Source organism: Paralichthys olivaceus, chromosome 1, assembly GCF_024713975.1.
Source record: "Paralichthys olivaceus isolate ysfri-2021 chromosome 1, ASM2471397v2, whole genome shotgun sequence".
NCBI classification, from domain to species: domain Eukaryota; kingdom Metazoa; phylum Chordata; class Actinopteri; order Pleuronectiformes; family Paralichthyidae; genus Paralichthys; species Paralichthys olivaceus.
In genome coordinates this window covers 3962475-3990329 of record NC_091093.1, presented here as the reverse complement: position 1 = coordinate 3990329, position 27855 = coordinate 3962475, and the positions used below count along the sequence as shown (strand labels likewise).

The following is a 27855-nucleotide window of genomic DNA, read 5'->3' as shown; positions in this document are numbered from 1 at the left end:
GAACTAGTCTTCAGCAACAAATGGAAAATATGTAGCAGCATTTTATTTTAAAAGTAAAATAGACATCTTACATATTGGTGGAGGGAAAACAAACTGCAGGTTGGGTAAAAAAAGTTAAATACAATCAATAGTTTAGCTTCTGAAGCTTGGTGTTTTCACTTGTCAGTTCATGTAGCCAAGCTACTGGTCCCCAAGTAAAATATGGCCATGTGTTGTCCAATAAAATGTCCCAAAAAAAAAAGAATAAAAAAAAAAAAAAAAGAGTTGAACCAAAAAGAGCAACACCCTATTAATTACAAAAAAATATAAAAACACACACGCATACACTCACTCCCCTGTTCCATCATGCAAAGCCCACTTTATAGCAGCACATAGAGCCAAACATGACCCTAGCAATAGTTTTTGGGCAAATGAAGCCACTAATGGAAAAATAAAACAATCACCATTAAAACACAGACACACACACACACTCACGATCGAATACAGACTCCATTACACACAATTTGGCCTCTGCATAGAGAATAAAGATGACAACCATTAAAAGTAGGTGTGGCTGGAAATTGATGTAAGGATGAGGGTTGCAATGCTTAAATGTTTAAAAAAATGAAAATGTCCATCCCTACTGGTCCTTTGTTTTGATCCAAAGTGGAGGGTTCAATGGGTGAGGTTCCTGTGGGGAAGTTGTTCACTGATTATCAGTGCGTGTTGCCCCCACACTTAAAAGCATCTGGATCCAAGTAATCAGCATCGCTTTGAAATGACTCAATTCCATTTCCATCAGTGTCCCCCCAACAAAAATCCATTCAATCGTACACGTTCACTGGTACTGCAGAGGCGTCCACACAGGCAACACATGGAGGTCGCTTCTTTCCTACAGCCATAATGTAAAAAAATCTAATTGGGGTTCGCTGTGGTCTCGTCGTCTCACAGTGGTTGCGTCTCTACTTTGGAGAATGTCGCGGTGGAGATGCAGTATTCATCCTCGGTCTAATTTTCAGGACAGGGGGATCCACTCGGACCAGCTCGTCAGTCTTCTCACTGCTCAGGGGTGGAGTCAGGACACCTGAAGGGACTGAACAGCTGCTGTGACACTTCAAGTCCACATCCTGGTAAGAGTAGGCCTTGTCCTGTACACAGCAGAGATAAACAGGGATTAACAGGAGAGCCGATGGTTTGAAGTTTCTTTTTAGGACTAGGTGATTCATCAGTGCATTTCTGTACTTTCTTAATTACAGTTGAAAATGATCAGGTTACAAGAGGTCATACATGGCGCGTATGTGACCCGAGACACTCTCAAACTGACAATGACCAAAAGAAAAGAGTCAAGACGATGCTCAAGACAACTTGAGTGTCACAGACCTAAACCCTACAGATCATCTGTGTAGAGACACTTCCTATCCAATCTAGTTTAACAGAATGTACTGGGAAGAAAGTCATCAACTGTACATCCAGAGGAATTAAGGCTCTGAAGCTCTTTGTAAATGAGCGATTACAGTTCATTTTGAATAAATATCTAACAATTTCTCACTTACCAGCCATGTGAGATAAGAAACATGGGTCTGGATGTTGTGCATGTCATCAGCAGGGATTCCTGTGTACGTTTTCATAGGCGACCCGCCCAGCTCCCGCAGTGCCATGGCAAATGGAACCATCCACCTCACACACTCCTCCACCTCCACCCTCTTCAAAGCTGCACAGAGAGAAGGATGAAGTCAGGACAGCAAGAAAAAAAAACTGCCAACGCTTTAATAAAACTTGAACTCAAGAAGAGTTCATCTAAAATTAAGTGGGTTTGTTTTATTTTTACCTGAAACGTTTTCCACCAGCTCCAGAGAGGAGAAGTGAAACAGAGCGGACGCAGCAAGGAGGCCATTGGAAAACTCAAGGCAGCGCACATCAAGCATACAAAGGTCCAACAACTAGAAAAACAAGAGAAGAGCTGAACTTCAACAATCTTGAATGCATCTGCTTTTAAAGATCCAATATTATTTCATGAAAAAATGATGGAAAATACATTTTGCAACATTAAGGAGAGAGATAACTTTTGAGAAGATCTGCACCATCATTAGTGGGTTCTTCTTCACCCATGCCCCATCGTTATCCTAGAAATACATAAACACACATAGACGCATACCTCTGCTATCTGTGTGAATGTGGCCTGTGGGTATCTGGGGATGAGCAGGTCGTCCGTGTCTTTCAGGTAAGCCACCTGCATGTACACATTGAGCCAGGAGATGGGAGTCTGCGGGCTCAAACTCCACTTCAGCTCCTGTGTTAGAAAAGAGGGAACACGTCAACAACCATCACCAACAGAAATACAAAAACCTTCAACTTGAATTGAATCAAGGTTTTACAGGATTGTCACAACAGAATAAAACATTTTGTTCTTCATGTAATAGAAGAAAAGGAAGAGGGCAATTGGTGACAGGTGATGGGTAACTAAGGGCCATTATTTTAACAAATCAAATTCTACCAACACTTCACAAGTGGGTGTGAAAGGACACTTAGATATATGCAGAAGAGCTCATACTAATGTAACCTGGATCTAGCATCTTACATATTATCTAGGCTGTGGCAGCCTGTCATTGTCTTATTTGTCCTGCTAGTTTCATAATGAATCGACTTTTTCACTTTTCATAAAACAAAAGATCTGAATGAGTTGTGCAACACTCTTTGCCCACTTTCACTCTCTCTCTCTCTCTCTTTCTCAAAAACAGTCTTGTCTTTCACAGGCAACATCCACATTACTACGTATTCATTTCTAAATGAAAAACCCTGCTACACATAAACCTGGCGTCCACACTGCTCTGAGATGTTTTAGAGCTGCTTAAACTGAGAAGTTTGGAAATACTCCTGGCCTCAGCATTTTAGTCTAGACGGGCAGGAACTGAGATGTTTGGGAAATGATGACATGAACACTCAAAAACACTTGTTGATTGGGTCTTTGTTCTTAACGTAGCCTTTGCTGATTACTCAGGCTCCTCACATGACCACCTTCCAGAAGAAAACAGCCGACATGAGCCTCAGCTACCAGTGTAGAACGCATCTTGTAGAATCAATTGGAAGCTTTGCTGATCCTTTTGTCTATAACAGCTATTGTGCAGTTAAATTCAGCATTTTACAATGATACGACTGTTTACATGAGCAGGAGACAAGCTATTATTCGAGCAATCTGTGACAATAATGCATCCAACAAGTTAATACTTCTTGTGCACACTGGGACGCGCATGCCAAGTGTACTTGAGTAATCATGTGATGTATGGAGGGGTATTAAAACTGACACAGTTGTTGTTTTAGTAGTAGTATGGATGTAGCCACAGTCAGACCGGTCATCGCTGCACCAGGAGAAATCCTAATATGTCACCAGCTGTCAAAACGTCCGTCCTCATCTCCTTGCCCCCAATACCCAAGCTACCGCCACAGACAGAACCAAATTCTGTGGTAACAGTTGAGTAGAGTAACATGCATGTTCTTTACCTTCATAATAATGATTTCCATACTGAGAATCTCATCTTCAGTGCAGGCCTCGTCTGTAACATAGGCAAACTGGTGGACCTTGGGAGGATACATTTCCTGGGAGAGGCAGAGATACAGGGGCATAAAATAACCAATCATACCAACGTGCATATTGTAGAATGTTGCAGGAGAAAAGGGGAAACTAAGATGATGAAGGTAGAACAAGCTCACAACACCACACACACACACACACAAAAGGCTGACACACAGGTTTCGTTCATCCCACCTCCCATCTCGTGCAGTCCCCCAGTTCTCACCTCTACTTTGGCAGCGATGAAGAGACAGGTGATGCCTATGAGCTGCAGCGTTGATTTGAAGACGTTTCTCTGCGTGGCCATGAAGCGATCAAAGTAGTCCTGAGCCAGGTGGTATGTCTCCCTGTGCAGTTTGTACACCTCGCTCACCTGAAACATTAAAACAAACAGACCATTACTGCACTGATGAGGCCTCCTGGGACCTCAAAACCACGTTCACAGCATGTTTGTTTACGTGAGCGATATTAAATGGCACTAGGAAGTTCTATTTAACAGGAGGAGCTTGTTCTGTGGCAAAGGGCGACCAATTCTGTGTCGAAGCTACGCCGTAGCCTACACGTAGAGGTGCACACCACGCAGAGCCCTACACCATACCCAACGTACACCTCCCCAAAAATGTAACTAAGCGTTGAGGCGACACAGAGCGCAAGAGCTGTGATTGACCAGTTTGGTGGCATCGCATTTCCGGCAGACTCGCCACCTTTTTTTTTTTTTTTTTTTTTTTTTGAGTTGAAGGACTGAACAGGCACGACGTCTTTCTTTTCTTTGGTGCAGTTCTTTAAGAAAAAGTAATTACTCTTCAACATCTATCTGCTCCAGCACAATCTGCTTAGTAATAGGGCTGGGCGATATCACTTCAAATCAATATCACGATTATTTCGATCTTGTGTCTTTTGTGATGAGGTTCCACATTATCTCCAGGCAGCCCTTATCACCATAATTCATATGGATTTACACTTTGATATGAAGAGGACCTAAAATCAAAAGGCTAACACTGATAGAGTCTCTACTAAACATGATAAGGGCCAAATCAGACTGGTTGATCTCATGAAGAGCTCATAAGTCATTGCAGCTCATTATTCTACTTCAGAGCAACGTTCAAAGAAGTGTTCCCACTGCCAACCAGACACTGTTCAGTAACTGAACTGTTTGTGTCACAGGCTGATGACACTTTTTTTCATGGCGGACATTTTGTTTTGGGAAATGTACAGGTGTAAGTACTGGCGTTAATCAGTGGGACTCTCTCCTATACTGTCACAGGACATCAAAATGTCTGCTGGGGGAATTTGCAGTTAGATTCTCTCAACTAGAATATCAAAGCAGAATTTGACTTTGTTCAAAAGCGGTTAAAGTTTAGTGTTGCTCGTGTTCTGCAGTGCAGTTTCCACTAGTGACAGGGACATTAACCTGAGAACTATTCTGTAGTCATGAAACCGAAGCTGGTTTCAGACATCCACCGAACTCCAGATAGTCTCCTGATATTAAACGGAGGGACTGTATGTGAGAACGCAAATCTCCCAGTCAGTGTCTGCAGCCATTCTCCAGAGTTTCTCCTGCCAGCCCCTTGGTACATCTCTGGGTAATGTCCGATTACATCTTACACCAGGTACATCTGCTTGCTGCACCACCCTTAGCCTGAGTGCTACTGCTGTGTTGTCCATATGTGGAGGGAAAACACCAGCGAAAGATCAGATGCAATTGTGCAGACATTCTCCGCATTCATGTTTAGATATGTGAATCAGATGATGGTTACAAATACAGCCTTTACTTTCTCCTGCCCTCGACACAGCTGAAACGATCAAACTTTAATCGTTCACAGTCACGTTGATGAATGGTTTTAAACTGGTCACTGAGACGTGTTACCCACCTCCATGAGCCAGTCCAGGAGAATAGCTCTCATCTTAGGCTGCAGATGAGGATGCTTCTCCATCACGTGGACGTCTCTGGTGTAGGTCTTATCCTTCTCCAACATGTTGCTCCACACCACATCCTTACTGGCCCAGCTGGTGAACAAGAGTCAACAGAGATGGACACAATAAATACAAGTGGCTGCCGTGAGCTGAATCCTTCACTTTTACCAAAGTATGGTTTACAAAATACTGAGTTAACTCTTTTCAATCAAGTCCCTACAGGGCTGTAATGTATCCCTAGTTGCATAGGTAGTGTTCAACGATCAAACAGAAGAAATCATTTGTGAAGTGAAAGGAGACATAAAATAAAACTGTTGTCTCTATAAGTCTTGATGGGTGACAAGTATAGGAAACAACTTTAGCCCTCCGACTATAAAAGAAGGAACATCTGTCTGTATTGACTTTCTCAACATCTCATCTGATGGACTTTAAACTTGGCTGGTGTGTTACTGAGGAACCGAGGAAGTGTGGTGTCCACCATGAAGTTTATTTGGATGCGTAGTTGTTCTTTTTATCAGTTTTAATACCTGTCCTTACTAACACACATCCCATGACCACTCATGTAGACTGGGCATGCACGTACCATTGTACGTAGAAAGCATTTGGCTGTGAGTTGCAGAATTGCCACAGATCGCTCTATTAGTAGCTTGTCTCCTGCACATGTGAACAGTTATATTATTGTAAAATGCAGAATGTAACTGCACAACAGCTGTAATGTGACAGCAGGGTCAGCATTGCGTTCTACACTAGCAGCCGAAGCTAATAGTTGGTTATTTTGAGAGGGGGGGGTCATGTGATATAAGCCTGACTAATAAGCGAAGACTACGTTATGACGGATGAAGACTTTGTGAGTGAATGCGTCATCATTTCCAAACATTCCCTTTCTGTCAGTCCAGACTCAACCAAAGTAAAAAGGGCCAGCAGTGTTTCCAGACAGCTCTGGTGTACCGGCTCTTAACTCCAGAGTAGTGGGGACGCAGGCATATCTGCAGCAGACATGATTCATTTTCAATGGAAATGAAATAATGGGAAGCCTCAGTAATGAAGATTATTTCTGATATGGAGCTAAAATGGTTGTCTATATGGACATTATTTTAAATACTGATTTAAAACTAAAACCTTGGTGTGGATGTAGCTTTAGATACGAGAGAGAGAGAGACAGAGAGAGAGAGAGAAGAGGTGGCAGCAGGATGTGGAGATAATTAGCACCACAACATGAGTACTCACCACAGTGCAGGGAGTGGGGCACAATGCACGGGGGTTGAAAATACGTTGTTGATGATGTAGTGGGGGAAGCCCGCGTTTATAAGAGCAACAGGTCGGTCTTCTTCCTGATCAGGTGTTGGGATCCACCTGTGTGGACTTTTGTAACCAGCACCTGGACTGCAGGTCAGCTGCACAGGACAGAGAGGGGGACAAGGGATGAGAAGGAAAAAGGGAGGATGAGACCATAGCAAACAAACATGTGGCGAGGACGGCTCTCCAATAGGCTGACTGCAAACATTAAGTAAGTTACGTTTATTTAGTATGGCACCGTTCATAGTACAAAGTGCTTTACAGAAGTAAAAGACACCCAGACTACAGACACACTAGTTAAGAGAATAACAGAATTAATCTATTGAGGAGCAAGCAACCATGCTCACATATAAAACACAGCAGTGGTGCATTAGATACAATTCAAATCAAGTGGTGGGGGTGGGTAGATGGGCCACATATACATTAACAGAACTGAGGCATAGGGTGAGGTACACACTTTTACAACCCAGTGTGGAAACCAAGCTTACCTCACAGTCACGCTGCTTCTTCCTCGTCATTTCTGCTACCTCCTCATCCAGATCCTGTAAATACTGCGAATCAGAGGAAGACACAGTTAAGAACCAATGAAAAGCAGAAGTAAATGCATTTACGCTCACATACAAAAGAACACAAGCTGTATCAGTCAGTAAGACTCGAGTGACCCAGGGGACAGTGATGTATGTAAGTGACACACGTCTCAGTTATTCAATCAGGCCTACATTTGCAGGCCAGCTCCAGAAAGTGGTGTAGACCAGCAACAGGCCAGTGACAGGTCCACAAGCCCAGCACAGCTACTTACTATAGCCACATCTGCCTTCCTCTTCCTCGATCGGACTGTGTTTTCACTGGGAGCAGCAGACTCTGGTTCTGTGTCTTCCCTGTAACACCAAGACACGAGCACATGTAGCCGTGAGTCAGCCACTCCATCGAGCTCAGACACCCATGCTAACATGCTCATAATAATCAGCTCTCACGGCAACAAGCTAACTAGCCCAGTGGCTAAAGCTGCAGCCACTCAACTCTGCTCTCGCTCACTTTGAATGACGCGCCTGGCGAGAGGCGCGCTGGAAGTAAAGAGGGACACTCACCGTTTTCCTCGCATTCTCCTCGGAGGGGTCGGCGTCAGCTTCAGAGTCCACCTGTGGACGAGGGGAGATTTGGGAACTTTTTATTTTAATTCTCAGGGGGGGTTCAAATAAAGCGCACAGCTCCACTCCCAACCCCCACTCTCCGCTCCCTCCCGCTGACAAAGCCCAGCTCAGCCTGGCGCGGGGAAATGGAAACGGTACGTGGAGCTAAAAGTGGCCAGAAGTTCCACAAACAGCAAAGTACACTCAGCACACTCACACACGATGCTCGCCGCACGCTATGCCGTCCACCCGGCCCGGTTGTTCAGTGTATTTTTCATGGGAAGGTGCTAGATTGGCCCCTTGCTAACTTTGAACAGCTGGCTCGGGCACATAATGGCCGAAAGGACCCCGGGCCCAGCTGGGACGCCAGTTTCCTCACCTCCTTATTAAGAGAAACACACGGAGGACCCACAGAGGAGGCGAAGCAGTGCGAGCTCCTGTTGTGACCCTGGGTCCACTGTCTGACCGCAGCATGTTTACTGGAGCTTTAGCTGCGGCAGAAACTAGCTAAACCCAACTAACTCGACAAAGCGCCGCTTCGTCCACTCACCTCAGGATTCGGCCCTTGAAGTTCACTCGCGTCTGGGGGGGGGGGAACACAGGCAAGGTGTGGACTCAGTGCTGGGTCCCCGGCGGCTCACCCTCGCAGCAGCTCTTTGTGTGCGAGTGTGTCTCAGGCCGGGCTGGTTCCTCTGAGCTGGCGCCTTGTAGGGAGGAGTAGCTCGGACTTGGCGCTAAACCTCCAACCTCAGCGCGTCTTTTACGGCTCGGCTCCAGCTCCTCAATCCGCAGCTCTCACACCCGCAGCGGACGCACAGAGGCTATACGTCGATCATCTTCTATGCGAGGCGTCACACGGCGGCGAAATCAAGTTTGTATTTTAGCAGACAAACAGGAGGCGTGTGGTGACAGCTGCTGGGGGCGGGGCTTAGTAACCGGAAGTGCCCGAGCACCGCGTGGCTAGTCTGTCAGATGTAAACAAAAGCGCGGTTCTGGGGATTCGAGGTGGAATAACACAGCACAGGGCAGAAATGGTGAGAAGTAACCACGGCTTGTCGTTGTGTGGAGTCGGAACAGGGTTCTCAGCCGCTGTCACTGTCTGATATTCAGCGAAACGTGAACTATGCTAACCTGCGGATGTGTCTGCTGGGGACGCCCCATTCACAGCGCGGGTTTTATAGGAGTCCTCACATCCTACTTTGTAAAACTTTTTTTTTTTTTAAGTTTTATTTTGGATCGAGATGCGGTGTTATTAGTGGATGCTGATTTTCTGCATCAACGCTTTGGGTAGATTTTGACGACGGTGATATTTTTTTGACCTTTGGCCAGTTACGTGATCGCCATGTTTAAAACGCACACACAAAAAGGTTTTGTACTTTGGTCCCCGATCGCTTCACTGAAACGACAAGATGAAGTTTTTGGATCTTTTTGGACGATTAAAGTCTGTGGTTATTGGAATGATCCATGTCAAAGCCTTACCAGGTAAGATCACAATCACCTGTGTTCACATGTTTCCAATGGTGGAGGAAATAATAGAAGTAAAATAATAATACCAATCACTGTTACAAAATATAGTTTTTTTATTAGGTATAATATACTTAAGTGTAAGAAATACCTAATGCATGAAAATGGCCTCATGAGAATGTTATCCTGCATATATTATATATTATAGCATTAAATTGTCTTTAGCCATGCATTAATATCTAAGAAACATTCTTACTTTACAGTAGGTTTATGTCTCTGAATTGCGGAGGAGTAAAAGTGCAAAGTGGAATGAAATGACAGTATAAGTACTTCAAATGTACTTAGTTAGATTGTAGGGTTGTAAATCGAGGCGCTATCGTTTTTGATGGATTCTGCTGTATGTGAACACTTTCTCATTTTCCTCAGGCACCCCCCTGGGTTGTATGAAAATGTCACAGATCATTGAGGAGGCGTGCAGGGAGGCATCAATCTACCGTGATGCAGGGATTGTAAGTTATCTCACATTGTGTCCTTATGTATTTTAACTGTCACCTGGCAAACCGGTAATCATTTTTTTACAAATCTTAACTGTGACCTGATAAACCATTCATTGTAACCTCTTCTCCCAGGATGGTCTGATCATTGAGAACATGCACGACATCCCTTACTCATTCTCATTGGGCCCTGAGGTGTGCGCATGTATGACTGCCGTGTGCACTGCTGTGAGAAGCGTCTGTCCGAGCATGCCGCTCGGAGTCCAAATTCTGTCTTCTGCCAACCAGCAGGCATTGGCCGTAGCTCTGGCTTCAGGTTCATACTTTACACCAACAAACCTATTCTTACAAGGTTGAAGTCATCTGGAGTTGAAGCTTGTAGAACAGAACAGAACAAAGACCTCCAGTCATGTGTTATCACTGCCAATGTTTAAATAGACAAACAAACATCACAGCAACTGATGTCACTGTCTGGTAACTCATTCTTATTAATGGTGTGTTGTTGTTCCTGAAAAAGACCAGATACTTGCTTGTCAGATATCAGCTGTACTCAATACAGCGGCCACCAGTTAGTAAACTATACCATTCTAATGTTTTTGTATGATCACAGGTATGGATTTCATCAGGGCGGAGGGTTTTGTCTTTTCTCATGTGGCTGATGAGGGCCTCTTGAATGCTTGTGCTGGAGAGTTACTGAGGTACCGCAAACAGATCGGAGCTGAGCATGTGCAGATCTTCACTGACATCAAAAAGAAGCACAGGTGAGGTCATCGTCTGCACAGTGTGATCAGAAAGTTAACAGCAGAAAAGCCACTGATACACAACAAGTAACTGAAAACATGTTTTACACATAAAACTGTAGCTGTTGACTTAGGACTACTTCACTTTTTTTTAACTGATCCAGTGCCTTACTGTCACTAAATGAAGATCCAGACAGACAGTTTTTTGACTGGAAATAAAACATTAGTTGGGGAGATTTAATGTATTTTTTTGTTTTTCTGTAGCTTTAGTTTGGCTGCCAATTAGGTCTAAAGGGTTTCACCAAATTCAAATCTGTAGTTTGATAAATCTATTATCAAAACCGCTGCAGGGGAAACGTTGGACTGAAGTGTTAAAATGAAAAACCCTTCAGTCGTATTATCGCTCACATATGTAAGAATAAAACCCGTTCACCAAATTTCTTATAGTTCAGTAATGCTGCTAAATGAAAGAGATTTCCAGGTACGGCCTGATAGACAGATACGGCCTGATAGACAGATAGTTTAGTGTGTTTCTTACTCTGTTTGCAGTTTTCAGGGATGCAACTAATAATGAAGGTAGCATTAGTTTTGTCAGCAGTTATTTTCCATGTGTCTTCATTGTCGACACTTGTCGTAAGTTCCCCCAATTATTCTATATTCGAAGTACAGCTACGTTTTATCCCTGAGACAACTAGATTTTATTTTAGTTTTCATCTCAGCCAGCCATTATTTCATTTGTTGTATTTGTCTATATATTTTATTAATATATATGAGAATTAACTTATTATTAACTAATAAGAATATGAAGGATCTCACACATTACATTTTCTCAGTAAAAATAAAAGACAGAGGCTTGTGCAGGAAACATATTATTTATTGAAAAAGTAAGGATTTTGTGTAAAATGATGAACAATTCATCTCGTGTACTATCGATTAAATCAAAGTTAAAGAGAGAAAAATGTCTTTTCTTCATTTTTAGTAAGAGAGTGAGTTTTCTAGGGTGTTAATACATATTGTTTTAGTAGCCTGACCAACTGGGTCAATAATATCGGTCAATATGAGCCTTTCACAGACATTTTGCTTTTATGTTTGCCAATTTGAAAACCTTTGTTTTAAAGAATAAACAATGCAGAAAAGATGTGCAATTATGTTTACATTTTACGTGAAACAAAATATAATTTATGTCCTTAATTCAAGTTCTAATATACGGTTGTATTTGTGTTTTTATTCATTTATATGTATTAAAGTCAAGTTTTTGGTAAACTATAAAATATCAAGCCTCAATTACATTTCTTTATCATGAGGGTTTCATATCAACATCCTAGAATCATTGCTTTATATTTTTATATTTAATGTTGGCTATACATTTTGCCCCAAAAGAGTGTATTAAGTGTTTACATTGTATTCTAATTTAGATTTTTGTTATGTACTTGAGTTCAGAGTTAGTCTCAGTTTTAATCCCAACTAGTTTTACTAAGTCTGTGCATCCTTGTGTATGTACATTGTATGTGTTTGTCCCCAGCTCCCATGCCCTGACGTCAGATGTGAGCATTGAGGAGACGGCCCGTGCTGCAGAGTTCTTCCTCTCTGATGGACTCATCATCACAGGAGTGGCCACTGGTGCAGAGGCTGACCCATGTGAGCTCAAAGGTACTGCCACAAAAACGTTCATCAAGTCAGCCTTGAGCTTTCAATTTACTTTTGGACAGTAACATATGGCTATAACTGATGTTTCACCATTGATGTAGTGAGTTAGCTGTGATCATTTCAATCAATCATCTGCAGTTTATAAAATGTAAAATAAATGTGGAGAAACACCACCACCTCATTCAGTATATAGTGAATTTAAGTCACTGCATAGTCTGTCCAGTAGAGGGCACGATCACCAGAGTTCCTGACCGTAGTGTTATGTCCACATTGGTTATAGGACAGGACACAGGTCAGCAGGCACCCAATATGGCACACACACACACACACACAGACACACACACACACACACACACACATTCTAACCAGAAGCCTAAAACCAAGTCTTAACCCTCAAACAACCCTTCAACAAAGTGAGGATCAGCCAAAATGTCCTCACTCTGTCGAGTCTATGCTCAAAATGGTCTTCTCAAAGTACACACACACACACACACACACACAGTATATTCAGTGAAGTGTCAATGGATATGAATGATATGAAGCCTGAACTCCTCTGGGAGGTTAAAGAGTTGTTCCATCAGGCTGGAGAGGAGCCTCAGCACAGGGTAGCTGTTGCCTTGGTGGTGGAGGTGAAGGTGATGGTGGTCGTCAGCCTCCCAGTGAATACTGAGCAGTATACACAGAATACACATTACTCATTCCAATACTTGTAGAGTTGACGATTGACTCATTTCCAGAAGATTGTGCTCAACAGTTGCCATCATTATTGTAGTGTGCACACATGCAGAAGCACACACAGTCTGAATACCGTTCATGAGAGGACCACTGAATCATGCTTCATCCGTGTCGGCATGAATGATGACTGGATCTAAGGAAAGTCAAGTTGAGGAAAGACACAAAGAAAAGATTTTCTTGTGCTGAGTACTTTCATTTGGTGTAACTTTATAAACCTCCACCACATTTCCAGTGGTTCACCGTGATTTAGTCAAATTCCTTTTCTGACACATACAGTTTCAGGTGCACTTAGCAAGACAGCTGAATTCCATGACGCTGCTTCAGTTTCAGTGTCCAAGCGTTGTGCACACTGGCTCACTGTCATGGCCTCATGGAACAATTGAATAGATTCCAGCCAATGTTAGTAAGACCTGTGCTTTTTACTGTGACAAGTGTCTTCCATGAAAAAGAACAATGAAAAAAGATGTGATGTCGTATGATGTGTAGCTTGACAGATATCGCTCATAGCAACAAACCCACAGAGATTTAGCACCCGTTTAGTCTATTGTCCTCTGCCCTAGTTTTTTTGCCTCTTCTAGAAGTTTCCACTGATTTAAGAACAAAAGCTCAGATTGACCCACTGTTTATCAGCCCCAAGCAGACAGACAAAGTTAGTCAGTAACTGATGAACAGAGAGGACCTCTGAACAGTTCAAGAGACCAAAACAAAGCTAAAAGAAGAGTCAATATTGGACATATTGGATTATTGATGAACAGACACATGAAATTATGCTAATGTTGCTCCATATCCACTCAATGAGTGAAAAGGCCACTATTTGTTAATGTGTTCACAGTATGAACATTATCTGGTCAAAGTTGTATTTAGTTTTTTTTGTTGCCCAATGGACTGTCTTCAGTCTTATACTTGTGGTAAGTATCTTTTCGTATATATAAGAAAATCAAATTGTTTACTTAATAAATAAATTCACTTAATAATTTACTTAAATGTTCTTTTGCGCAAAACATATAAGCAGCCTAAAAATGTGATGCAGTAGATAATCAATAATACTGCCTATATGTTAATTGTGGATCAGATAATAATAAATCAATTCCAAAATGGCCCAAATGTTACCTAAGCACCTGGACTTTAAATTCTTGACTACATTGACCTTTTACTACTAAAGTAAAATGAAGTATTTTTTACTTTTAATGGAGTATTTTTCCATGGTAGCCTACCACCATAATTCAAATTCTTCACTGGATTAATCTGTGGGCTGTGGTAAAAGATCCCCAGGTCTGTATCTGCCAAGGGTCAGTTGGTCTGAAATCAGGACAGTGTCCCTCACATAGCAACACTATGTTATTTTAAGAAGCTTCCAACACCACATGCACGACAGTAAACACTTGGAGCACACACACACACACACACACACACACACACACACACACACACACACACACACACACACACACACACGTTCACTCTCTTGTGAACCTAAACTTGCAGCCTCTGGTCAGAGTTCACACGCCTGAATGGAGGTTGGACTCTGCTGTGTGCAAAGATCACTGGGTGTATCACAGTCTCTCTTGGTTAAGCCCCCTCTCACCAGTACTACAGACACAGTGGAGACAGGTGCAGAATGCTACACTGAGCTACACTGACATGACGTTAGATGCAGTTTGCACATTTGGTTTTAACTCTGTACTGTACATTTTGTATGATTAGATCTAAAATGCATCAATGAACATGAGTTGGTGAGAGCTGGGTATTCAATAAAGCTTTTGGATGACTTGATATTGCTGAAATTAATATTTTTAATATTTAAAAAAGGTGATTTGCTGTTTCTTTGCTTTTGCAGCGGTTTCCCAGTCTGTGAGAATCCCAGTGCTGATTGGCTCTGGAGTCACCTATGACAACATGGAACGCTATCTTGATGCAAATGGAATGATCATCGGTTCTCATTTCAAGGAGAGTGGCCACTGGGCCAATGCAGTCAACCCAGAGCAAGTGAACAGGTTCATGGGAAAGATTCGTCACCTTCGAAAATGACAGGTCCTATTAATAATGATCAATTATATTTTCAAGTCTTAAAAGGTTTTCACTTTACTTAAAAAACCTCAGAGATACTACAGGTCTTAAATGTAATAGTCAAAGAAGCTTAAATCTTCAATGCTGTAGAAAGTTACATTAGTAATGAAGCTCAGTGTCAAATTTCTGCACACAGGTCACATCAATTCATTCATTATTTTATTAGGAATAGTGATTTAATGCAGCTTGAATATACTGATAAATTTACAGGTAAATGTCAATACATGACTGTTTCTTTGTATTTTTAAAAAGAAAATCATAAATTGAGTTTGAAGAGACCTGTGCATGTTTGTACTGCCATAATAAACAGAAACCAGCTTAAGAAAACAAGATTTATTTGACGTTTTTTTGTACATTTTTATAAATACACACGAAATAGAAAAACATAATATTCAACTGTATTTACACGTGTGAGTCAAAAATAAACAATTTGCGTGGATTGAAAAAAGTGGGTACCATCAAAATACAAAACGGTACACTTAATACAAAACTTTAACAGTGGTTTTGTAATTATCCCCTAAAAGGAATCTATTGCAAACAAATAACATTCATCTTAGGGAATTCAGAGATAATATTTCACATGATATGGATACTGTACAGGTGCACATGGTATGAAAGTAGCCATTAATATACTTGTCACAAGAACATCTAAAGCTAAGGCACATAATATAAATCACATAGAATACAACCGTGGACTAACCACTCAGTCTGCCAGCATCAAACTGCATCATACGTCAGAGCAAAGAATTCTACAGGAAAGATTTTTTCTAATTAGAACAGTGTCACACATTTCAAAAGTAATAACTTCACACCAAAACAATCCAAACAAGTCACACAACTCAAATGTTCTCATCCAAAATGTACACGTGCCTATCTTTGAATAGTAACTTCACACGTTTTTTAATGTTTTGTGAGGAACTGACGGTCGCTCATGATATCAGGAGATCGAGGTTCATTGTTCTCAGCATTTTCAGATGTGATGGCTGCCAACGTTAAAGTCAAAATGAAAAACTGTTACAGTGTTGCAGTGAAACCAGAGTATTTCAGAGTCGAGGCACCATGCTGCTCACTGGGCTGTGGTGGAGGCAACCTGAGACACACCCTCTCTCACAAAGCAGTTTCACTACTGCTTGTTAGTAGTTGTAGAGGCGCTGGCAGGGCTGCTTGAAGTGGCCGTAGCGCTTCTCTGCTGGGGAGAATCGCAGCTTGGCTAAATTCTGCCTGTGGAGGGAGCTGCGGCTCAGCTTCTTCCGCTCAGCCTGAGTCCTGGCCCTCTGGACAGCCAGCAGCTGGATGTTGCAGGGCAGAGGGATTCCCCAGGCAGCCAAGCGCCAAGAAATACGCTGCCTCACTGCCACCGGCCTGAACAGATACATGAATGAATGTTAGAGTATGTGTTGATACTACTTTAGGTGAAATAATAACATCAGATTTGGGTTAAATCTTGAGGTAACAGTGTTTATCAGCATGAAAATGCAGCAGTCATCAATCAAAAACTCTTTAGTCTATCCTTTAGTCTTTGCATTAAATATGGTGAAGTATGAGGTGACCATCAGGACACAGTTTGATATGATTTGTGGTTTATTTGCCAAACTTCTTTTTTTGCACTCTTGACAAGCTAACCATCTCTAGCTATAGCTACATACAGTATTTAACCGTCCAGACAGAGTGCTATCGATCCTCTCACAACTCTGTAAGAATACCAGTTAGCATACCTCCTGATGTGCCAACCTATTCCCTCCTGTCGTCATGGACAACATAACAGTAATGAACTTGCGTGTCAACAGAGCGGTTTCAGTAACAGCTGAGCCATCAGGTGATTCTAAAGAGTAACAGTCCTTGCACAGATCATCAAGAGACAAATGAGAACAAAAGCAACGTGACTGATCTGTTCTTGACCTCATCAATGGCTCCATAAGCTAAGCACTACAACAATGAAGAAACACCTTGGATGACAGAGAAGCTGACAAATAAACTTCTCTGGCTCCTCCTGACCTCAACCTGATCTTGAATATACACAAGTAGGACAAAGCTTCAGCTGCCATTTTGAGGCATAACTGAAGAATTTCAGGTGACCTTGGCAAGCCAGGTCATCGTGCTGTGAGACTGCACAGATGTTAAGTTCAGGGAACCTGGAATCAAGATCTGTACGCTGGTAACGTGGCCAGCAACTTCAGTAGGGCAGTAGCAAAAGGATGCCAGGACACTGGCTGTGAGACACTGTTGTACTGAGGCCCATAGGAGAGCAGGAACCTCGTCCAAACAAAAATCAGGCAGATGGAGGCTGAGGGGAGGCAAACCCAAGCAGTCCAAATGAGAAAGCATGGCAAGTGGACATCCTGGAAATGAGTCAGAGAGGGAAAGAATTTGTGGGCTGACATTTGGAAGATGGAGCCCAGCAGGATAAAGTTCATCCTCCATAGCATCTATGACCTTCTCCCAAGTCTAACAAACATTGTCCTGTGGGGACTAAAACAAGACCCAAGCTGCACATGTTTGGAGAACTAGTCACTCTGGAACACATATTATGTGAGAAAGCACTCACAAAGCAAAGGTGCAGATGGAGGCGCCACAAGGTCCTGGCAGTAAAACCATCACAACTGGAAGTTGAGGCCAAGAAGCTGAACAAAACACTCGTCCATAAGCAGAGAGAGAGAGAGAGAGTCTGGCACCCATGATGGGGGCTTGGAGCAGGAACAGACTAGGAGCAGACCTCAGAAGATGCCTCATCTCCCCTAGGAGATTTACTTATCTGGTCCAAAAGCACAAGGAACATCATCATGCTGGAGCTGGTGGTCAAAGTGGAAGTGAGGAAAAAGGAATCATTCAATCCAAAACTCTGTAAATACCAGGCACTGGTGAAAGAATGCATTTACAACAGATGGGAGGTTAAGCTTCTACCTGTGGAGGTCAGAGCAAGAGAATTTCCAGGCCAGTCACTGTGGAGAAAACAGGGCTGACCCCCAAAGACACAAGTCACATTTTATCAGTCGAATCAGTGCATCAAAGTATTAAAGGTCCAGTCTGTAAGATTTTGTGATATCTAGTGTTTCAACATGCAACTTCAGTTGCAGCTGATCACCCCTCACTTCACCCTCTCCTTCTAAACATGAAAAAGAACCTGTGGTAGCTTCAGTTGTCATAAAAACTCAAAAGGTGTTTAGTTTGTTCAGTCTGGACTAATGTAAAAAACATGGTGGCCTCCATAGAGAGGGTCCCCTCCATGTAAATATAAAGTATTTAAATATAAAGGACCTTTTCTGGGGTACAGAAAACTACAATTCATACAATTTAGATTAACGTACTAGTGAAAACATCATGAGGGTTATTCTACATTATATTTCTGCCAATAGTTCCCTCTCACCTAAATCTTACACACTGGACCTTTAAGGAAAACAGCACGGCAGGCTGTAAACTCGAGTCTTGTCTCAATTGAGCCAGTAATGCCTGGACAGTGGGAAGAATTGCCTCACTGTCAACAAAATTACACATTGGCTCAGCAAAATGGGGGTCGTTCTCCAAGATGAGCCCACGAGCAACTCGGCAAAGACGAGACACAACATCCCCACTTGAGCCTCCAGCTGTTTCTCTATGAGCAGCCGCAGCCGTGACAGAGAAGAAAAAACAGAACCAGCTTGCTGGACCTAAATTCTGACAATAATGCCAGATATATAAATTCCGAGACAAACTAAATCAGTTAAGTTTAAATCCATGAAGTCCGAACAGCTGAGAATCTTCATGTGGAAGAATGCAAAACTTCAGTATGAAGGACAGGATGGCCGGTCTGTGCAGAGGAGGAGCTCTGTGAATGGTCATGCCAGGAGGCGTTTCCTATAGTGAGATACTATGCAAGGTTTGAAAGAGGTCAGCAGGTTCATGAGGACACTGCCACTGTCAGAGTTGCACGTTTATAACTGAACTAGACACTTTATTTCTTTATTTGTGTGGAAATCTCATGTTTTCAAATCAAAGGTCACGAAAAGGCACAATAGTGTGAATATTACAGGTAAACGTGATATTTGAGGTAATATGAGTGTGTGCAGTGTGACTATATCCAAAAGTTGAAGTACTAAATCTCCCCTTGACCAACAACAACAGTAAAATGCTGCTCACACATGAATCAATCCAATGGTATACAATTATTTTCTGCATAAGGAGCACTTTTACTTTTAATACTTTAATTATACTTCACTGACAACACTACTTTTAATAGAAATTCTGAATGCACGGCTTTTACTTGTAATTAAGTATTTTTACATTGTGTTACTGTTTTTTGGCTTACATAAAGGAGCAGAATATTTCCTCTTCCATTGCACATGTACAATAATGTACAGTGAACTTCTCAGTATTTAACCTTTGCAGGTGAAAACCACTGTACCTCTCATCTTGTATATTGTTTTATATAATCTATAATGATCCTATTTTGAAATGTGTAACTTTCCATGTTGGAAGCTCAGTCTAGGAAATAATGAGTTAAGTTACAGGAATTTTGGCCTCAAGATCTAAAACAAGTGTGTGAGCTGGAGTGTCTGAATGTAAAGTAACCTGGGGGTGTCCTCTTCATCTTCGTCAGAGCCTTGCTCCTCCTCCTCCTCCTCCTCCCCACTCATCCTGGGTCTCATCTGGTAGACAGACATGCTCGGGTGCTCGATCAGCAGGTTCTCGAGTGGATCCATCTCAGGGACTGACAGCGACCCGTTCTCTGTGTGAGGGACATCCCAGTTTAAACAGATCAGTTTTCGTCCTGCTCTCAGCTGTGGCCTCACTGTGACCAAAGAGTGTTTGAAGTCTCACCTGGGAGATTAACAATGACCCATCCTCCCTCCTCAAACTCCATCAGCTCCTCAAAACCGTCCTCTGCTCCCTCAAAGTCCTCGTCTGTGTTCCAGAGCAGTTGAGACAGAATCTTTCCGATCATCTTTATGCCTCTGCTTCACTCTGTAAACGACCAAACACAATCAGGTGAACTGCAGCAAAGACCTGTGAATAAGTTTAGGTGGTGTCCTCCTTAACTTCCTCTCAGCTTGTGTCTTTAACAGAGCAAACAGCTCCCCCTGAGGCCGACTCAGTAAACACCCCAAAGACATGTCTAGACACCTGCTCTTTATCAACAAGTGCTTCCATTACGCCTGCTTAGAAACCGGAGCTGCCTAAGTTGTTGCAGGGGGGGGGGGGTGTTATGGTTAGGGTCATCATGTAAAACTTGGAGAACATCATGATGCAAGAGGCTGGAGTTACAATGATTTAAGCAGCATTATACAATCTGTAAACAGTAGCGTAACTTTCATTTGGGACCACAGTTGACTGACATTTATTTCAACACTGGGTATCCCACAAGCTTGAATCCATCATTCTGTGAAATGTAGTGGAAATCAACAGTGTTTGCTGATAGTCCTTGCTACAGGTTACCATTACTTTTGTATTTATACGTACTGTTGTACGAAGGACTTGAACTGTGAGGTCACACTGACAAAACAAGTGAAGGTAGTCACAGTAGAATTGTGTAGAGATAAAATAAGGATTAATGTAGGTCACTGTTATGCTCTTTCCTTGTTTTACAGTCTCTTTGTAGATACAGCACCACACCTAATGGCTGCGTATTATTAGTACATTCCCGCAGATCGTCATGTGAGACAGTTTTTCCTGGAGTGCCTGCGCCTGTCTGTCTGCTCATCATTGTCTGTCTGGAGCCTCAACCACAGACAGCTGGACACTGTCCCCACATCCATGTCCATTAGAGGGAGACATCAGCTGGCCGCCCCCCCCCCCCCCCCCCCATGTCTGTCCACAGATCAGCTGACTGTGCACACACACATCACAGTGATCTGTGCTGCTGCTGTAAAGTGACTGTACAGCGCAGAGTACAGTGGCAACAACAGCGGCTGCGGAGTGCTCGCACCGCGGACATGGAGGAGAGAGAGAGAGAACAAAGACAGACGGACTCCATGTCTGGGAATCAACGACCCCTTCTTCTCGCACTCACCTGGTCGAGCAGGAGATCGTCTGTGTTGGGTGTGGCCGCCTGCGGTTCGGAAGCTCTGCGGCTCTGCTGCAGCTCCTCACACTTTGTTTTGACCTCGAACTTGTTTGTGTCGGAGAGTCCTCCCTGCGCCCCGCGACGTCAGCGCCGAGCCCCGCCCAACGAGGCCGCGTCACATCAGGCGTCAGCCAATCACACGCGCCGAGCTGTGACGCATGTGGACAAATATGTGACAGCACAGATCACTTTATATAATGTGAGTTAATTTATCATCACTTTATATAATGTGAGTTAATTTATCATCACTTTATATAATGTGAGTTAATTTATCATCACTTTATATAATGTAACTTTATTTATTAGCACTTTACACAGTGTCACCGTATTTAATCATAATGAGTGAATGTGGCTGAGTATTGTCAGGAAACTGTCCCCGAACTTATAAACAGACCTGATGTTCCAAAATCTATTTCCTGTCGCGGATGGTTTCCAAGCCTCTGCTCAGTGCCATTAAGTCTCTAACATTTATATGTTGCTCTATGTTACACGTCTCATTCAACCAGGAAGCGTCAAAATTATTCAGCTTTTTTATTATGTTGTGTTTTTCTGCTTTTCCTTCGTCGTACACATGCGCAGTACACTCACCTGGCGCTAGGGGGCGCAAAGCAAAGAAGTGGATATTTTAACTGTGGCTGAAGATAATTGTGTTTTTTATTATTAAATATCAACTTTGAATTTTCCGGTTCATACAGGCATCATGTGACCATGAATATCCAGAGTTGTAGGCTACAAAGTGTTAAAGTTATAAATTCAGCTTCACTGTAAAAATGTTCCAAAGCACAAACAAAACAGTTAAATGTGGTTATTTATTTTTTTACTCGCAGTTCCTCTAATGTGTCAATGTCATCATGGCCACTGACTCAAGTCATGGAATTATGATCATGGATCTTACAGGCACTGAATCTGCGATCATGACCGTGGCCACTGGATGTCGCTGTGGGAAGTGAGCGTGTCAGATCAGAGAGTCAGTGAGGAATGGACTTATGCTGCAGTGTTTTCAAAAACCATCCCATAATTTTATATTCATAAAACTAAAGCCTAAAAAACATAAACAGACTATGAACTATACATTTCCCTGTATCACAAAGTCAAAACTATAGACTGCATATTTTATAAAATATGAACATTTGCTAAAGGTGGAATAAAAAAATGTAACCTTTAGAGAGCCTTTGTGGAATGTCCCCTGCAGCTTCACAAAATAATCTTCAGAGAACATTCCTAGAATGTCCTGTAATGTTCTCAATAGATGTGACCTTAAGAGAACTTTTACCTGACAGTTGTCTGTCTGCTGGGTTGAATCAGCACACTTGTTATAGGTGGCAAACATGCAGCTGGTATCTGTGAGATTGCAACATGCAGGAAACAATGTAACATGTAATTATGTTTTGTCCCGAAGACAGATTCTCAACAGCAGACTGGAAAAATATCATGTCAACAATGAACTAAAAGAGCTGCTCAATCTGCCAAACATTTAACTGACTTTTATGAGGATGATTTCATAAGGATAATTGTAAAGACATAGTTGCTTTACAAAATCTCCTGTGAGAGGGGGAATATATGTACATATATGGATTAGGAGCATTAGGGGCTGTAAGCCCCAAACTGGGAGAGTGGCTCCAGCAGATCCCAGGTACATGTGAAGCCTCTGTCCAGAAAAGTGCAGTCCTAGGAAGAACTGAAATACTACACAGAACCCTCAAACCCCCCGCCTCTGAGGACCAGACCTTAAGAAAGACGAACCATGTCCCTTGTTTGGTGTGCGAATACAACTGTTCAATTCGATGTTTCAATTCAATTCCATTTTATTTGTATAGCGCCAAATCATTTCAAACTGCTATCCATCATGGACAACCCCGACCACCCTCTCCACCACATCCTCCAGGCTCAGAGGAGCACATTCTCACATAGACTCAGACAACTCCGCTGTCACGAGGACAGATTCAGGAAGTCATTCCTGCCATCTGCCATCAGGTTCTATAATAACTCCCTGTAACAACTGTAACAGCTGACTGTTTAACTCAGCTCCATTAGTCCTATTCCCATCTGCGTTGTAAGTTTAATTTATTCACTGCTATTTGTAATGACTGGTATTCAGTATCAGTACATGTTATTCTTGCAGACTGTATATACTAGCTAGTCTCTTTTGCACATCACTGTATCACTTACTACTTCCATTGTTTAATCACTTTGTCGCTGTACCACTTGTACTATTTGCACTGTTTTATGTTTTTATGTTCTTATTCTTCTTGATTACTGAAACATTCAACCAGTCTCCTCTGTTTTAACTTTAACTTTGCTCTGTCTGACATGTATGCTCTTCTATGTAAAAAAGAAAAAGAAAAAAAAGAATTGTACTTATTGCACATGTCTGTACTGCTGGAACACAAGAATTTCCCCTCGGGGAAGAATAAAGTATGTCTATCTATCTATTTATCTATCTATTATAATATACATGATCTCAAGGCACTTTACATAGAAGGTCAAGACCTTAAAGACCCTAAAACTATATAGTCATGTTAACTACAGTCTATATTCCAAATACAAGTATGGATATTAGACATAGGTAACACATATACACATTGGAAACAATAGTACTGCATATAATGAAGTAGTCAATATGTCATGCCTATACTCTAAACTGTACTCTCCTCTGGTCAACAATGTGAAATGAAGTGTGCAGAGTTTGATAAAGGGTAATCTGAGAGGTAGTGTAGCTTCAGGATGCTGTGCACTGACCTCCTGCTGCAGCACCTCCTGCTGCAACACCTCCTGCTGCATCACCTCCCGCTGCAACCCCTCCATGGAAGAGGTTAGTCACAGACAGTACGATCCATCCCTATCCACACTGCTGGTCAGAAGGTGGCGCCAATGCGCCGGTAAGTTGTTCAGCAAACTGTAAAAAAGGAGAAGAAGAAGTCAGAGCTCACCGGGGGAGATCTATAGAGATTAAAAGTTTGATAGTTCAGCGGCCTGAAGGTAAGAAACACGTTCCACACCAACTTTATTAACCTGACACCGGAGGGGGACGTGCCAGAGTCCGAGTCCGGCCCGTTGTTGTGTTTCTGAGCGGAGTGGAGCCTGAGAGGTGTGGAAGTTTAGTCACATCATCGTTGTTTACCACTGTCTTCAGCTCACAGTGTCCATAACGAGACGACACTGCACATGTAGTGTGTATCTGTGACTGCGAGCCTCTGTGACGAGCCCCTCACGCCAAACTCCATTCAGGAAATCGTTGATTTAAAATAATAATGGGTATGAAGAGAATTGTGCAGTTAAGCAGTTTAACACGTGCATTGTATTTGTGGTATTATACGAATTGTCGTACAAGCATTATATAACTTTGATTTGAGTCCAGAATCGATCGTTGAGTGTTAAAAAGAAAAAACAAAGTTGTGTATATTGTGTATTTAAATAATTGCACTTTTCTTTTATGCTGAAAGTAAAAGTGAAACCATTTTTCTTGTCATGTAGCCTATAATGCTCTGCACCTGTTCTTCCTCCTAGTTTGACAACATTCCACTTTATTATATTATATCTGATCATATTATATTGTATTATATTATCAGAACCCTCCTGTTGGGAGGATTCATCACAGGATTGTAGTTAATAGTAGTTGAGCTCAACTGAGAGACAATGGTGTGCCAGACATTCATGTGTTGGTTCTTAAAAGACATTTAAACATTCCCTCCGTTAGTATGAAGACAGCTTCATTAGAAAGTAAAGTGTGGGCAAACCTAAGTTAGAGAGTTCATTTCTCTCATTACAAATTCTTGTTGGGAATTTCACCACTAACTAACAATTACAGTTAAGGTGGGTTTAGCTGTACCACCCAACCCTGTGGCCAAAATGTCATCAGGTAGTCAGTGTAACTTTATTCTCATTCATATTCATCACTGTTAACATTTCACCTTTTCATACGTGTCTGAGATTATAAGGGAAGCTGTAGAGAAGTCATACCAGACAGTTAAGGAACTGTGTAAAGTTACAGGCTGAATTATATTAGCTATATTATATTCAGTTTACTTTATTTTATTGAATGTTAAATCAGGAAGAGGCTGTATCCTATCACTGTCTTAACAATTGTCTCGTCTGAGTCACGACTTACAGAGTTGACCGTCTGCTTTCCGGTGTTGTCAGTGCCTCAACACAGGGATGCCTCCCCACATGAACGACGTCATGCGCCTGTGCTGCGAAATATCAGCGCAGGATCAGATCAAGGTCGCAGTGAAAAACTCCACCAAAGGAGCGATGGTGGCAGGAGGCACTGCCTTCGTAGGTGGGCTGCTCTGTGGACCTCCAGGGATCGCTGTGGGTAAGAACCCTCACAAAAACAACACACCTCTGATTACTGTAGTTGTGCTGTCATGATATTACAGCTCGCCCACACCGAAGACGCTTTCAGACAGGACCACCAAAAGGAAGTCTGCAGAACTGGGTCCGCACATTCTGCAGAGTTTGCCTTTCACACAGGAGCATTCAGGTGATGGGTGGAGCAGAAGCAGGATGTGACTCCTGCTGCGGAGATCACGTTTTTTGTTTACAGCACATCAACACCGGTGTCGGCCTAATCACGAAAAGCTCGCTTGACATCTGGATCAGTCTTCTATGTGCATGGCATCGCTGTTTCATGTGGAGATATTTATATTCTTAATGGGTTTTGTTTTTAGTTTTGCATCTGTCACATGTAAAAAGCATAATCAACCCCCCAATGGCTCGCAGTGAATCCTGTGGAGATTCTCCTGCGCTGTTCTCACGAAAGAGTTTCAACAGACTTTATGCTCACAATTGTTTGGGTCATACAAAGCAATCAATTTAAAGATTTTTCAAAAAACCTATTTGGTTTATTTTCAACAATCCACAGTAGCACCCTCTTTCATTAAATAGAATACAGAAATACAAAAGAAAAAATTATGTATACTCTATATTTTTACCATAAACATTATTATGAATAACTATAAATTAAAGAAAACGAAAATACAACCAAATCTATAGAAGTAAGGAATTAACCTGTTGTTTTTACACAGGCTCTGAACATAAAAACATATATTTTGTGCATTGTTAATTCCTGTATGTTTTTATATTGGCAAACATAAACTCAGATACCAAGTCTGTGAAAGATATATCTGTTTGCATCTAAACCTGTAACTGACCCTGTATCCACTCTCTCCTCCAGGTGGAGCAGTTGGTGGTCTCTTGGGCAGCTGGCTGACCAGCGGTCAGTTCAGGCCTCTACCCGAGATCCTGATGGAGCTGCCACCAAACCAGAAACAGAAGCTCTATACTGACATTGTGGCCGTCCTGGGCAGCCTGGACTGGACAGACGTCGCCCAGCTCATCGCTCTTGTGATGGGCAACGCCACTCTCCAGCAGCAGGTCACTGCTGCGCTGCTCAACTATGTTTCAAAGGAACTCAGAGCAGATGTGCGGTATCAGGACTGAGTCGTGTTCACAAACAGACTTTCCAGGTTTTCTACTGAGACCTGACAAACAACCAGAACATCGGGTACATATACGTTTTTTTTGTTTCTGGCTGTTTAACCTTCATGATTATTACAAATTAGGTTGTTAGCCTTCGCTACCCTCAGAGTGTTGACCCCAACAACAAAGAAACCATTCTCCCCCCTGTTGGAACTCTTTTCGAGAGTTGCTGATTCAAGTCGATTGTCTTTGTAGAGGAGTGGACATAATAATAGAAACACCTCTACATACAATGAGGAAACAGAGACACCTCTGGAATGCAGCACAAACTTCCTCCTCCAAACTGATCACACAGTTGAATCAACATGTCTCTAAAACAGTTCCAATGAAAACCTTCACACAGGGAGCCCTGCAAACATTGGTTGGTTGAAATGAATAAACAAGTTTGAATAAGCTTTTCCAAAGTTCAATGATGGTTGACATTGGTTCAATTTTCATCTTGACTATGTATTTTAAGGTGAAGATGCCGTTTCATCGCTTTCCAACATTGAAGTGTTTGCAGGGAGGATTTCCTGTGGGTCTATAGTATTAGACTGCATTAGTTGTAGCTATTAAACTGAGTGTATCCCTCTATTACAATGTCACTTTGGCATTTTCTGTGGAGACTATGAGCAATATCAAGTGCTCTGCTGCTGTTGTACATTTTCATGTAAATGTGCCTTAGCTGTGTCAGTGGTCAATGGTCTTATGAGCACAGTACAGTCCCCATTAAAACATCTCACACACCTCTGTTACCTCTAAGATATTGAGCCCAGATTGTCATTTATTCTGGATTACAAGGTCATGTTATAAATCCCTCACTCTGTATCAGGGTGTTGTTAATAGTTTTCTAGATGTTTACACTTGAAACCATTATACAACCCGATCAGGCGTCTGATTGGTCAATGAGCCCAAACATTCAGAAACCAAGGAGTCCTGCAGCAGATGTACCAGAGTCAGTGTGAGATCACATGAAGGGACTCCAGGACGATTTAAACAAATGACCCACTACCAAGAAGAACTGGTGTTGTTTTAAAGACAGGAGGTGGAAACACACCAAGTATTGATTTGATTATTTTATATATATTTGTATGAAATGATTCATCATTTTAAAAAATCATCGCCTTATTTTTAAAAACCATTGCTTGTGTTTTAAATAAAATAAACACTGGACTATATCGTGCCATGTGGATGAAGACTAATGTCACTGCTTTTTTACCTTCCCCCTCAGTAACACACACAGGATCATATTTATCTCTACCAAGGAGGTTCTGTTTCACCCGTCCGAGCGTTTGTAAGCAAGACAACACAAAAACAACTGAAG

General features: G+C 42.2%; 4 protein-coding genes across 7 annotated transcripts; 2 read left to right on the top strand and 2 right to left on the bottom strand.

The window, feature by feature from the left end:
• Nucleotides 1–23: 23 nt before the first annotated feature.
• On the bottom strand, nucleotides 24–8604 carry ccne1 (cyclin E1). 2 transcript variants are annotated; one of them, XM_020080075.2, is made up of 12 exons: nucleotides 8438–8604; nucleotides 7846–7896; nucleotides 7557–7635; nucleotides 7246–7308; nucleotides 6689–6855; nucleotides 5419–5554; nucleotides 3774–3920; nucleotides 3478–3573; nucleotides 2135–2269; nucleotides 1808–1919; nucleotides 1533–1690; nucleotides 24–1127 (listed from the first exon to the last, which is right to left on the bottom strand). In XM_020080075.2, exons 2-12 carry the CDS (start codon nucleotides 7857–7859, stop codon nucleotides 942–944), a joined length of 1293 nt encoding a protein of 430 aa, XP_019935634.1. In that variant the 5' UTR covers nucleotides 7860–7896; nucleotides 8438–8604; the 3' UTR covers nucleotides 24–941. The 2 variants fall into 2 exon arrangements, with proteins under 2 accessions (XP_019935634.1, XP_019935635.1); XM_020080076.2 differs by lacking the exon at nucleotides 8438–8604 and adding an exon at nucleotides 8105–8425.
• Nucleotides 8605–9023: 419 nt separating this feature from the next.
• On the top strand, nucleotides 9024–15364 carry LOC109625046 (uncharacterized protein F13E9.13, mitochondrial). Its single transcript, XM_020080077.2, has 6 exons — nucleotides 9024–9369; nucleotides 9778–9860; nucleotides 9981–10161; nucleotides 10456–10606; nucleotides 12108–12235; nucleotides 14805–15364. The coding sequence occupies exons 1-6, from the start codon at nucleotides 9297–9299 to the stop codon at nucleotides 14993–14995; spliced, it is 807 nt and encodes a 268-aa protein (XP_019935636.1). The 5' UTR covers nucleotides 9024–9296; the 3' UTR covers nucleotides 14996–15364.
• On the bottom strand, nucleotides 15353–21178 carry LOC109625047 (tumor protein p53-inducible nuclear protein 2). The gene is made up of 4 exons (XM_020080078.2): nucleotides 21018–21178; nucleotides 19829–19972; nucleotides 19580–19736; nucleotides 15353–16396 (listed from the first exon to the last, which is right to left on the bottom strand). The coding sequence occupies exons 2-4, from the start codon at nucleotides 19950–19952 to the stop codon at nucleotides 16168–16170; spliced, it is 510 nt and encodes a 169-aa protein (XP_019935637.1). The 5' UTR covers nucleotides 19953–19972; nucleotides 21018–21178; the 3' UTR covers nucleotides 15353–16167.
• Nucleotides 21179–23891: 2713 nt separating this feature from the next.
• LOC109624756 (protein C19orf12 homolog) lies at nucleotides 23892–27729 on the top strand. 3 transcript variants are annotated; one of them, XM_020079649.2, is made up of 3 exons: nucleotides 23892–24050; nucleotides 25212–25386; nucleotides 26248–27729. In XM_020079649.2, the coding sequence occupies exons 2-3, from the start codon at nucleotides 25227–25229 to the stop codon at nucleotides 26511–26513; spliced, it is 426 nt and encodes a 141-aa protein (XP_019935208.2). In that variant the 5' UTR covers nucleotides 23892–24050; nucleotides 25212–25226; the 3' UTR covers nucleotides 26514–27729. The 3 variants fall into 3 exon arrangements, with proteins under 3 accessions (XP_019935208.2, XP_069386685.1, XP_069386644.1); XM_069530584.1 differs by having other exon boundaries at nucleotides 23975–24050; nucleotides 25169–25386; XM_069530543.1 differs by having other exon boundaries at nucleotides 23992–24159.
• The last annotated feature ends 126 nt before the right edge of the window (nucleotides 27730–27855 follow it).